Source organism: Panulirus ornatus, chromosome 9 (assembly GCF_036320965.1).
Source record: "Panulirus ornatus isolate Po-2019 chromosome 9, ASM3632096v1, whole genome shotgun sequence".
Classification (NCBI taxonomy): Eukaryota; Metazoa; Arthropoda; class Malacostraca; order Decapoda; family Palinuridae; genus Panulirus; species Panulirus ornatus.
In genome coordinates this window covers 29,352,118-29,366,752 of record NC_092232.1, presented here as the reverse complement: position 1 = coordinate 29,366,752, position 14,635 = coordinate 29,352,118, and the positions used below count along the sequence as shown (strand labels likewise).

The 14,635-nt window shown below is 43.2% G+C and overlaps 1 protein-coding gene across 1 annotated transcript in view; it reads left to right on the top strand.

Annotated features, from left to right (window-relative positions):
• The window catches only part of LOC139750304 (oxysterol-binding protein-related protein 1-like), a 745,131-nt gene that overhangs the window by 193,143 nt on the left and 537,353 nt on the right, over positions 1-14,635 (top strand). Inside the window, exon 14 of the mRNA XM_071664928.1 lies at positions 13,789-13,875. Within this exon, the coding sequence (XP_071521029.1) occupies positions 13,789-13,875 (87 nt within the window). The remainder of the gene's footprint in view (positions 1-13,788; positions 13,876-14,635) is intronic.

Below are 14,635 nucleotides of genomic sequence, written 5' to 3'. Positions count from 1 at the left end.
GAGTAAATGTGAATAAGAGCAAGGTTATTAGGTACAGTAGGGTTGAGGAACAAGTCAGTTGGGAGGTAATTTTGAATGGAGAAAAATTGGAAGAAGTGAAGTGTTTTAGATATCTGGGAGTGGATCTGGCAGCGGATGGAAGCGGAAGTGAATGATAGGGTGGGGGAAGGGGCAAAAGTTCTAGGTGCGTTGAAGAATGTGTGGAAGTCGAGAACAGTATCTCGGAAAGCAAAAATGGGTATGTTTGAAGGAATAGTGGTTCCAACAATGTTATATGGTTGCGAGGTGTGGGCTATAGGTAGAGTTGTGCGGAGGAGGGTGGATGTGCTGGGAATGAGATGTTTAAGGACAAAATGTGGTGTGAGGTGGTTTGATCAAGCAAGTAATGATAGGGTAAGAGAGATGTGTGGTAATAAAAAGTGTGTGGTTGAGAGAGCAGAAGAGGGTGTTTTGAAATGGATTGGTCACATGGAGAGAATGAGTGAGGAGAGATTGACCAAGAGGATATACGTGTCAGGTGGAGGGAACGAGGAGAAGTGGGAGACCAAATTGGAGGTGGAAAGATGGAGTGAAAAAGATTTTGAGTGATCGGGGCCTGAACATTCAGGAGGGTGAAAGGCGTGCAAGGACTAGAGTGAATTGGAACGATGTGGTATATCAGGGTCGACGTGCTGTCAGTGGATTGAACTAGGGCATGTGAAGCGTCTAGGGTAAACCATGGAAAGTTGTGTGGGGCCTGGATGTGGAAAGGGAGCTGTGGTTTCAATGTATTATTACATGACAGCTGGAGACTAAGTGTGAACGAATGTGGCCTTTGTTGTCTTTTCCTAGCGTTACCTCGCACACATGAGGGGGGAGGGGGCTGTTATTTCATGTGTGGCGGGGTGGTGATGGGAATGAATAAAGGCAGACAGTATGAATTATGTACATGTGTATATATGTATTTGTCTGTGTTTGTATATATATGTATATGTTGAGGTGTATAGGTATTTATATTTCTGTGTGTGGACGTGTATGTATATACATGTGTATGTGGGTGGGTTGTGCCATTCTTTCATCTGTTTCTTTTGCGCTAACTCGCTAACGTGGGAGACAGCGACAAAGCAAAATAATCATGATAATAAACATACACATATGCACATACATGTATAAATACATATACATACATACATACGAACATATAGATATACACATGTATGTATTCATACTTGCTTGCCTTCGTCCACTTTTGACGCCACCCTGCCCCCACAAGAAACAGTATGAAGGAAAACAAAAAAAAGATAACATATACATTGTCTTCTCCCCCACACTCTATTGCCATCCCCTGCATCTACGAGGTAAAGCCAGGACACAGATGAGAAAGGCCACATCTGCTGAAACTTATTCTCTAGCTGTCATGTGTAATGCACCAAAACTACCACAGTTTCCTATCCATGCCCAGGCCACACAGACCTTTCCGTGATTTAATCCGGATGTTTCACATGCCCTAGTTCAATTCATTGACTGTGTTAACCCTAGTATATTGCATCATTCTAAATCACTATTCCATGCATGCCTTTCACATTCCTACATGTTCAGGCCCCTACCGCTCAAAATCTTTTTCACTCTATCTCCAATTTGGTCTCTTGATACCTTCCACAAAGCATCTCTATCAACCCTATCATATGCCCTCTCTAGATACATAAATGCTACATACAAATCCATCTGTTTTTCTCACATACATTCTTCAAAGCAAGCATCTGATCCACACATCCTCTTCCACTTCTGGATCCACACTGCTCTTTCCCAATCTGATGCTCTGTACATGCCTTTACCCTTTCAATCAATACCCTCCCACATAATTTCCCAGGAATACTCAACAAACTTATACCTCTGCAATTTGAACATTCACCTTTATCCCCTTTGCCTTTGTACAATGGCACTATGCCGGCTTTCATCTTCCAAAAGCTTTCACTACCTCCTCTCAGTTTACCAAACTAATCTCCCTGACCCTCTCACTTCACACACCACCATGACCAAAACACCCTATATCTGCCACTCTTATCATCAAACACATTCAACAAACCTTCAAAATACTCACTCCATCTCCTCACTTCATCACTACTTATTACCTCCCCATTAGCCCCCTTCATTTGTTCTCTTGTCTTACGCACTTTATTTACCTCCATTCAAAACATCTTTTTATTCTCCCAAAAATTTAATGAAACACTCTCACCCCAACTCTCATTTGCTCTCTTTTTCACCTTTTGCACCATTCTCTTGACTTCCTGTTGCTTTCTTTTATACATCTCCCAGTTATTTGCACTACTTCCCTGCAAAAACTGTCCAAACTCCTCTCTCTTCTCTTTCACTAACAATCTTACTTCTTCATCCCACCACCCACTACCCTTTCTAATCTGCCCATCTCCCACCTTTCTGATGCCACAAGCATCTTTAGTGCAAGCCATCACTGCTCCCTTGAATTCATCCCATTCCTCCCCCACTCCTCTTACATGATTTGCTCTCACCTTTTTCCATTTTGCACTCGATCTATCCTGGTACTTCCTCACACAAGTGTCCTTTCCAGGCTCACTTACTTTCACCACTCTCTTCACCCCAGCATTCTCTCTTCTTTTCTGAAAACCTCTACAAATCTCCACCTTCGCCTCCACAAGTTAAAGATCAGACATCCCTCCAGCTGCCCCTCTCAGCACATTAACATCCAAAGGTTTCTCTTTCATATGCCTATCAATTAACACATAATCCAATAACGCTCTCTGGCCATCTCTCCTACTTATATACGTATACTCATGTATATCTCTCTTTTTAAACCAGGTATTCCCAATCACCAGTCCTTTTTCAGCACACAAATCTACAAGCTCTTCACCATTTCCATTTACAACACTGAACACCCCATGTACACCAATCATACTCTCGACTGCCACATTACTCACCTTTGCATTCAAATCACTCATCACTATCACCCGGTCTCGTTGCATCAAAGCTACTAAAACACTCACTCAGCTGCTCCCAAAACACTTGCTTTTCATGATTTTTCTTCTCATGACCAGGTGCATAGGCACCAATAATCACCCATCTCTCTCCATCCACTTTCAGTTTTACCCATATCAATCTAGAGTTTACTTTCTTACACTCTGTCACATACTCCCACAACTCCTGCTTCAGGAGTAGTGCTTCTTCTTCCTTTGCTTCTGTCCTCTCACCAACTCCAGACTTTACACCCAAGACATTCCCAAACCACTCTCCCTTTATCCTTGAGCTGCGTTTCACTCAGAGCCAAAACACTCAGGTTCCTTTCCTCAAACGTACAACTTATCACCCTTTTTTTCTGATCTTGGTTACATCCACACACATTTAGACACGCCACTCTGAGCCTTCAAGAAGGATGAGCAATCCTCGCATGACTCCTGTTTTCCCTTTTAGAAAGTTGAAATACAAGAAGGGGAGTGTTTCTACCCCCCCCGGCTCCCGTTCCCTTTAGTCGCCATCTACGACAAGCCGGAAATATGTGGGAAGTATTCTTTCTCCCATATCCCCAGGGATATATATATATATATATATATATATATATATATATATATATATATATATATATATATATATATATATATATATATAGTTGATATAATCCAATTTAACTTGTAATTTTTCTATGTGGAACTACATGTTCCATGTAGACAGTCCACCTCATCAGGTGCCAGTACTTAAAGTTATTTAAATATGAACACAACAGAAGTACCGTCCGGCGTCTACGAAACTAGACAACAAATTGACCTGACCTGACCGACGACGGTAACCGTAAAAGGGAGAATGGTTAAGGGGTGATTACGTGGCGGGGTTGACCTGGGTAGCTAGGTGTGTCAGGGACCACTTACTTTTATTTTCGTTTTCTGTCAATTGTCAATGATTAATGATAGGATGGGTCTTAAAGTTTCCTATGGACAAATAAAAGTTCATAGTATTAGCAATTAAATGTCTTAATAGCTAATAATAACATCGACTCCATCCACCTTGCCAATTTTCACCTGAGGGAAGACTTTTCACCACCTCTCATCTTTTGACCAAACCTCTTGTTAAGACTCACTTCGCACAACTCCGCGACCTAAGCACCCCAAACATCTGCCATTCAATCATCAAACACATTCAGTAATCTTTCAAAGTGCTCACATCATTTCACCCCATCTCTGCCAGTTACCACCTCCCCAGTAGCCCACTTCATCGATGTTCTATGTTTTTTCTCGCATTACTAACCTCCCTGTCCACATCCAGGCCCCACAAACCTTCCATGGTTTACTCCGGACACTTCACATACCCTGGTTCAGTCCATGGACAACACGTCTATCCCAGTATACCACATCGTTCCAATTTATCGTGCACGCCTTTCACCCCCATGCATGTTCAGACCCCAATCGCTTAGAATCTTTTTCACTCCACTGACACATATATCCTCTTTGTCAATCTTTCCTCTCTCACTCTCCTTATGACCGAAGCATTTCAGAACACTCTCTTTATCTCTTTAAAACCACACACATTACCACATCTTTCTTACCCTTTCATTTCTTATTCGAATCAATCACCTCGCACCACATATTGCCTTCAAATATTTCGTTTCGAGCACACACACCCTCCTATATATATATATATATATATATATATATATATATATATATATATATATATATATATATAGAGAGAGAGAGAGAGAGAGAGAGAGTTTTCCCCTCGTATTAACGCATAACTCTGTCCTTATTGGTTTTCCTTCTAATGGCGAATAATGGTTTGCCAGCGGATGCATTGAGGTTGCATTATGTGTTCCATTCCCGGTGTCACAGATATTGTGGTACACGGTCTTTGTCTCATGGAGTTATATGAAGGTGTATTGTGTTGTGTTCTTGAAACATTATGATCCATGTGTATTAAGTGAACCCGTTTTACAGAACAAAGATTAGCTATACTTAGTGATAATACTTACGTGTGTTGATAATAGTGAACGATTATGTGAGTCCCACACAAAGGGATCATGATAGACCATTACTCTCAATGATCATGAAGATTTAGTGTAGTGGCCAGCTAGGATAAGCTTTAGTGAGGTGATCATGATAACCTATCTGGACCTATTGGATGTGATCAACTACGTGTCTGTATTAAATGGCCATGATAAACCAGTGTCTGAACTAATTGGGCAAACTAGTGTCTGTATTATGTGGACATAATGAAGGCGTCAGTATAGATTGGAAATGGTAGACTTGTGCCTATACTAACTAAGTGGATATGAAAAACTTGTGTCTGTGCTAAGTGGATATCAGAAACTTAGGTCTGTACAAAGTGGAAATGATAAACTGCTGTCTGTAGTAAGTGGATATGATAAACTTGCTTCTGTACCAGTGGATATGATAAACTTGTGTCTGTACTAAGTGGATACGATAAACTTGTGTTTGTACCAAGTGGATATGATAAACTTGTGTCTGTACTAAGTGGATATGATAAACTTGTGTTTGTACCAAGTGGATATGATAAACTTGTGTCTGTACTAAGTGGATATGATAAACTTGTGTTTGTACTAAGTGGATATGATAAACTTGTGTCTGTACTAAGTGGATATGATAAACTTGTGTTTGTACTAAGTGGATATGATAAACTTGTGTCTGTACTAAGTGGATATGATAAACTTGTGTTTGTACTAAGTGGATATGATAAACTTGTGTTTGTACTAAGTGGATATGATAAACTTGTGTTTGTACTAAGTGGATATGATAAACTTGTGTTTGTACTAAGTGGATATGATAAACTTGTGTTTGTACTAAGTGGATATGATAAACTTGTGTTTGTACTAAGTGGATATGATAAACTTGTGTTTGTACTAAGTGGATATGATAAACTTGTGTCTGTACTAAGTGGATATGATAAACTTGTGTTTGTACTAAGTGGATATGATAAACTTGTGTCTGTACTAAGTGGATATGATAAACTTGTGTTTGTACTAAGTGGATATGATAAACTTGTGTCTGTACTAAGTGGATATGATAAACTTGTGTTTGTACTAAGTGGATATGATAAACTTGTGTCTGTACTAAGTGGATATGATAAACTTGTGTCTGTACTAAGTGGATATGATAAACTTGTGTCTGTACTAAGTGGATATGATAAACTTGTGTCTGTACTAAGCGGAATTTATAAGCTTCTGTCTGTAGTGAGTGGCAATGATGATTTGTCTCTGCTCAGCGGACATGATAAACTTGTCTGTACTAATTGGATATGAAAAACTTGTGTCTATACCAAGTGGAAATGATAACTTTTTGTCTTTAGTAAGTAAGAATGATAAATTTGTGTCTGTACTATGTACTAACTAGATATGATAAATTTGTGTATGTACTAACTAGATAATATATGGTGTGGGAGGCAAGTTGTTAGAAGCAGTGAAAAGTTTTTATCGAGGATGTAAGGCATGTGTACGTGTAGGAAGAGAAGAAAGTGATTGGTTCTCAGTGAATGTAGGTTTGCGGCAGGAGTGTGTGATGTCTCCATGGTTGTTTAATTTGTTTATGGATGGGGTTGTTAGGGAGGTGAATGCAAGAGTTTTGGAAAGAGGGGCAAGTATGAAGTCTGTTGGGGATGAGAGAGCTTGGGAAGTGAGTCAGTTGTTGTTCGCTGATGATACAGCGCTGGTGGCTGATTCATGTGAGAAACTGCAGAAGCTGGTGACTGAGTTTGGTAAAGTGTGTGAAAGAAGAAAGTTAAGAGTAAATGTGAATAAGAGCAAGGTAATTATGTTCAGTAGGGTTGAGGGTCAAGTCAATTGGGAGGTAAGTTTGAATGGAGAAAAACTGGAGGAAGTAAAGTGTTTTAGATATCTGGGAGTGGATCTGGCAGCGGATGGAACCATGGAAGCGGAAGTGGATCATAGGGTGGGGGAGGGGCGAAAATCCTGTGAGCCTTGAAGAATGTGTGGAAGTCGAGAGCATTATCTCGGAAAGCAAAAATGGGTATGTTTGAAGGAATAGTGGTTCCAACAATGTTGTATGGTTGCGAGGCGTGGGCTATGGATAGAGTTGTGCACAGGAGGATGGATGTGCTGGAAATGAGATGTTTGAGGACAATGTGTGGTGTGAGGTGGTTTGATCGAGTAAGTAACGTAAGGGTAAGAGAGATGTGTGGAAATAAAAAGAGCGTGGTTGAGAGAGCAGAAGAGGGTGTTTTGAAATGGTTTGGGCATATGGAGAGAATGAGTGAGGAAAGATTGACCAAGAGGATATATGTGTCGGAGGTGGAGGGAACGAGGAGAAGTGGGAGACCAAATTGGAGGTGGAAAGATGGAGTGAAAAAGATTTTGTGTGATCGGGGCCTGAACATGCAGGAGGGTGAAAGGAGGGCAAGGAATAGAGTGAATTGGATCGATGTGGTATAAAGGGGTCGACGTGCTGTCAGTGGATTGAATCAGGGCATGTGAAGCGTCTGGGGTAAACCATGGAAAGCTGTGTAGGTATGTATATTTGCGTGTGTGGACGTATGTATATACATGTGTATGGGGGTGGATTGGGCCATTTCTTTCGTCTGTTTCCTTGCGCTACCTCGCAAACGCGGGAGACAGCGACAGAATATATATATATATATATATATATATATATATATATATATATATATATTTCTTTCTTTTGTTTTAAACTATTCGCCATTTCCCGCGTTAGCGAGGTAGCGTTAAGACAGAGGCTGGGCCTTTTTTGGAATATCCTCACCTGGCCCCCTCTGTTCCTTCTTTTGGAAAATTAAAAAAAAAGAAAAAAAGAGAGGGGAGGATTTCCAGGCCCCCGCTCCCTCCCCTTTTAGTCGCCTTCTACGACACGCAGGGAATACGTGGGAAGTATTCTTAATCCCCTATCCCCAGGGATGATATATATATATATATATATATATATATATATATATATATATATATATATATATATATATATATATATATATTTCCATACTATTCGCCATCTCCCGTGTTAGCGAAGTCTTTTGGAAAATGAAAAACGAGAGGGGATGATTTCCAGCCTCACCATTCCTCATCATGAGTGTGTCACTCACCATTCCTCATCATGAGTGTGTCACTCACCATTCCTCATCATGAGTGTGTCACTCACCATTCCTCATCATGAGTGTGTCACTCACCATTCCTGATCATGAGTCCGTCCCTCACCATTCCTCATCATGAGTGTGTCACTCACCATTCCTGATCATGAGTCCGTCCCTCACCATTCCTCATCATGAGTGTGTCACTCACCATTCCTCATCATGAGTGTGTCACTCACCATTCCTCATCATGAGTGTGTCACTCACCATTCCTCATCATGAGTGTGTCACTCACCATTCCTCATCATGAGTGTGTCACTCACCATTCCTCATCATGAGTGTGTCACTCACCATTCCTCATCATGAGTGTGTCACTCACCATTCCTCATCATGAGTGTGTCACTCACCATTCCTCATCATGAGTGTGTCACTCACCATTCCTCATCATGAGTGTGTCACTCACCATTCCTCATCATGAGTGTGTCACTCACCATTCCTCATCATGAGTGTGTCACTCACCATTCCTCATCATGAGTGTGTCACTCACCATTCCTGATCATGAGTCCGTCCCTCACCATTCCTCATCATGAGTGTGTCACTCACCATTCCTCATCATGAGTGTGTCACTCACCATTCCTCATCATGAGTGTGTCACTCACCATTCCTCATCATGAGTGTGTCACTCACCATTCCTCATCATGAGTGTGTCACTCACCATTCCTCATCATGAGTGTGTCACTCACCATTCCTCATCATGAGTGTGTCACTCACCATTCCTCATCATGAGTGTGTCACTCACCATTCCTCATCATGAGTGTGTCACTCACCATTCCTCATCATGAGTGTGTCACTCACCATTCCTCATCATGAGTGTGTCACTCACCATTCCTCATCATGAGTGTGTCACTCACCATTCCTCATCATGAGTGTGTCACTCACCATTCCTCATCATGAGTGTGTCACTCACCATTCCTCATCATGAGTGTGTCACTCACCATTCCTCATCATGAGTGTGTCACTCACCATTCCTCATCATGAGTGTGTCACTCACCATTCCTCATCATGAGTGTGTCACTCACCATTCCTCATCATGAGTGTGTCACTCACCATTCCTCATCATGAGTGTGTCACTCACCATTCCTCATCATGAGTGTGTCACTCACCATTCCTCATCATGAGTGTGTCACTCACCATTCCTCATCATGAGTGTGTCACTCACCATTCCTCATCATGAGTGTGTCACTCACCATTCCTCATCATGAGTGTGTCACTCACCATTCCTGATCATGAGTCCGTCCCTCACCATTCCTCATCATGAGTGTGTCACTCACCATTCCTCATCATGAGTGTGTCACTCACCATTCCTCATCATGAGTGTGTCACTCACCATTCCTCATCATGAGTGTGTCACTCACCATTCCTCATCATGAGTGTGTCACTCACCATTCCTCATCATGAGTGTGTCACTCACCATTCCTCATCATGAGTGTGTCACTCACCATTCCTCATCATGAGTGTGTCACTCACCATTCCTCATCATGAGTGTGTCACTCACCATTCCTCATCATGAGTGTGTCACTCACCATTCCTGATCATGAGTCCGTCCCTCACCATTCCTCATCATGAGTGTGTCACTCACCATTCCTCATCATGAGTGTGTCACTCACCATTCCTCATCATGAGTGTGTCACTCACCATTCCTCATCATGAGTGTGTCACTCACCATTCCTCATCATGAGTGTGTCACTCACCATTCCTCATCATGAGTGTGTCACTCACCATTCCTCATCATGAGTGTGTCACTCACCATTCCTCATCATGAGTGTGTCACTCACCATTCCTGATCATGAGTCCGTCCCTCACCATTCCTCATCATGAGTGTGTCACTCACCATTCCTCATCATGAGTGTGTCACTCACCATTCCTCATCATGAGTGTGTCACTCACCATTCCTCATCATGAGTGTGTCACTCACCATTCCTCATCATGAGTGTGTCACTCACCATTCCTGATCATGAGTCCGTCCCTCACCATTCCTCATCATGAGTGTGTCACTCACCATTCCTCATCATGAGTGTGTCACTCACCATTCCTCATCATGAGTGTGTCACTCACCATTCCTCATCATGAGTGTGTCACTCACCATTCCTGATCATGAGTCCGTCCTTCATCATTCCTCATCATGAGTCCGTCCCTCACCATTCCTCATCATGAGTGTGTCACTCACCATTCCTCATCATGAGTGTGTCACTCACCATTCCTGATCATGAGTCCGTCCCTCACCATTCCTCATCATGAGTCCGTCCTTCATCATTCCTCATCATGAGTGTGTCACTCACCATTCCTCATCATGAGTCCGTCCCTCACCATTCCTCATCATGAGTGTGTCACTCACCATTCCTCATCATGAGTGTGTCACTCACCATTCCTCATCATGAGTGTGTCACTCACCATTCCTCATCATGAGTGTGTCACTCACCATTCCTCATCATGAGTGTGTCACTCACCATTCCTCATCATGAGTCCGTCCCTCACCATTCCTCATCATGAGTGTGTCACTCACCATTCCTCATCATGAGTGTGTCACTCACCATTCCTCATCATGAGTCCGTCCCTCACCATTCCTCATCATGAGTCCGTCCCTCACCATTCCTCATCATGAGTGTGTCACTCACCATTCCTCATCATGAGTGTGTCACTCACCATTCCTCATCATGAGTGTGTCACTCACCATTCCTCATCATGAGTGTGTCACTCACCATTCCTCATCATGAGTGTGTCACTCACCATTCCTCATCATGAGTGTGTCACTCACCATTCCTCATCATGAGTGTGTCACTCACCATTCCTCATCATGAGTGTGTCACTCACCATTCCTCATCATGAGTGTGTCACTCACCATTCCTCATCATGAGTGTGTCACTCACCATTCCTGATCATGAGTCCGTCCCTCACCATTCCTCATCATGAGTGTGTCACTCACCATTCCTCATCATGAGTGTGTCACTCACCATTCCTCATCATGAGTGTGTCACTCACCATTCCTCATCATGAGTCCGTCCTTCATCATTCCTCATCATGAGTGTGTCACTCACCATTCCTCATCATGAGTGTGTCACTCACCATTCCTCATCATGAGTGTGTCACTCACCATTCCTCATCATGAGTGTGTCACTCACCATTCCTCATCATGAGTGTGTCACTCACCATTCCTCATCATGAGTGTGTCACTCACCATTCCTCATCATGAGTGTGTCACTCACCATTCCTCATCATGAGTGTGTCACTCACCATTCCTCATCATGAGTGTGTCACTCACCATTCCTCATCATGAGTGTGTCACTCACCATTCCTCATCATGAGTCCGTCCCTCACCATTCCTCATCATGAGTGTGTCACTCACCATTCCTGATCATGAGTCCGTCCCTCACCATTCCTCATCATGAGTGTGTCACTCACCATTCCTCATCATGAGTGTGTCACTCACCATTCCTCATCATGAGTGTGTCACTCACCATTCCTCATCATGAGTGTGTCACTCACCATTCCTCATCATGAGTGTGTCACTCACCATTCCTCATCATGAGTCCGTCCCTCACCATTCCTCATCATGAGTCCGTCCCTCACCATTCCTCATCATGAGTGTGTCACTCACCATTCCTCATCATGAGTCCGTCCCTCACCATTCCTCATCATGAGTGTGTCACTCACCATTCCTCATCATGAGTGTGTCACTCACCATTCCTCATCATGAGTGTGTCACTCACCATTCCTCATCATGAGTGTGTCACTCACCATTCCTCATCATGAGTGTGTCACTCACCATTCCTCATCATGAGTCCGTCCCTCACCATTCCTCATCATGAGTCCGTCCCTCACCATTCCTCATCATGAGTGTGTCACTCACCATTCCTGATCATGAGTCCGTCCCTCACCATTCCTCATCATGAGTGTGTCACTCACCATTCCTCATCATGAGTGTGTCACTCACCATTCCTCATCATGAGTGTGTCACTCACCATTCCTCATCATGAGTCCGTCCCTCACCATTCCTCATCATGAGTGTGTCACTCACCATTCCTCATCATGAGTGTGTCACTCACCATTCCTCATCATGAGTGTGTCACTCACCATTCCTCATCATGAGTGTGTCACTCACCATTCCTCATCATGAGTGTGTCACTCACCATTCCTCATCATGAGTGTGTCACTCACCATTCCTGATCATGAGTCCGTCCCTCACCATTCCTCATCATGAGTGTGTCACTCACCATTCCTCATCATGAGTGTGTCACTCACCATTCCTCATCATGAGTGTGTCACTCACCATTCCTCATCATGAGTGTGTCACTCACCATTCCTCATCATGAGTGTGTCACTCACCATTCCTCATCATGAGTGTGTCACTCACCATTCCTCATCATGAGTGTGTCACTCACCATTCCTCATCATGAGTGTGTCACTCACCATTCCTCATCATGAGTGTGTCACTCACCATTCCTGATCATGAGTCCGTCCCTCACCATTCCTCATCATGAGTGTGTCACTCACCATTCCTCATCATGAGTGTGTCACTCACCATTCCTGATCATGAGTCCGTCCTTCATCATTCCTCATCATGAGTGTGTCACTCACCATTCCTCATCATGAGTGTGTCACTCACCATTCCTCATCATGAGTGTGTCACTCACCATTCCTCATCATGAGTGTGTCACTCACCATTCCTCATCATGAGTGTGTCACTCACCATTCCTCATCATGAGTGTGTCACTCACCATTCCTCATCATGAGTGTGTCACTCACCATTCCTCATCATGAGTGTGTCACTCACCATTCCTCATCATGAGTGTGTCACTCACCATTCCTCATCATGAGTGTGTCACTCACCATTCCTCATCATGAGTGTGTCACTCACCATTCCTCATCATGAGTGTGTCACTCACCATTCCTCATCATGAGTGTGTCACTCACCATTCCTCATCATGAGTGTGTCACTCACCATTCCTCATCATGAGTGTGTCACTCACCATTCCTCATCATGAGTGTGTCACTCACCATTCCTCATCATGAGTGTGTCACTCACCATTCCTCATCATGAGTGTGTCACTCACCATTCCTCATCATGAGTGTGTCACTCACCATTCCTCATCATGAGTGTGTCACTCACCATTCCTCATCATGAGTGTGTCACTCACCATTCCTCATCATGAGTGTGTCACTCACCATTCCTCATCATGAGTGTGTCACTCACCATTCCTCATCATGAGTGTGTCACTCACCATTCCTCATCATGAGTGTGTCACTCACCATTCCTCATCATGAGTGTGTCACTCACCATTCCTCATCATGAGTGTGTCACTCACCATTCCTCATCATGAGTGTGTCACTCACCATTCCTCATCATGAGTGTGTCACTCACCATTCCTCATCATGAGTGTGTCACTCACCGTTCCTCATCATGAGTGTGTCACTCACCATTCCTCATCATGAGTCCGTCCTTCATCATTCCTCATCATGAGTGTGTCACTCACCATTCCTGATCATGAGTCCGTCACTCACCATTCCTGATCATGAGTCCGCCCCTCACCATTCCTGATCATGAGTCCGTCCCTCACCATTCCTCATCATGAGTCCGTCCCTCACCGCCACCCGTCATGGTTCAGCCAGGACGAGTGACGAACCTCCTCCTCCTCCTCCTCCCTCGCCACAACTGACCACTGCCGTTGTCTGCTTCAGGTCATCGTTCAGCCTGGTGTCCCTGGGCGGGACGCGCTACTGCAGCCCACACCGCGGCCCTCACCGACTCTGGCGCTCGTGGGGAAGGTAAGTACCCCTCTCTTGCTTGTCTTGTACACCTGTGTCGTGTACGCACGTGTGGTGTGTACTGTACACGTGTGACACCCCCTGCTCTACACCTGCTGTATCTCCAGCAGTGAGCCTAATGCCTGGACGTTAGGTACAACACAGTAAGTGTCATTTGTCATTCATAGCTGATAATGTTGTTTATGTGATATATATATATATATATATATATATATATATATATATATATATATATATATATATATATATATATATATATATATATATATAGTATTGTTGGGGTAGGGGATGATTTTATTTGATTTGTGCCTGTGTCCCACGGCAAGTTTATTGTGCCGCCCATGTTCATCCTGTGATGATTACAGTGGTCACAAAGGGTCTGAGTCAGACCCTAGTGGGTTGGTATTACATGTTACAATTCGTATTTTATTACATATGTTACATAGTTTCGTATGGCAAGTTTTACCGACTAGATACAAAAAGTGGATACAAACAAAGTCTCAGGTAACTTGTTATTAACAACAAGGTGTTGACATTTCCTGCAGGGTTTGTGTAGAGTCATCCCTAAAAGCCTCTATTTTTCACATTCTGAGACAAAGTATTCTCGTTTGTGACCAAATCTTTGACCACAAACTTTACAATTCACATGATTAACATCTCCAGATAAGCCAAAGAGCCAGTAGTACGTATACCCTAGCCTTAGTTTAGCAGTTACATCATGTAATCTACTGATCTCATTACTTTCTCCATATACATGTTT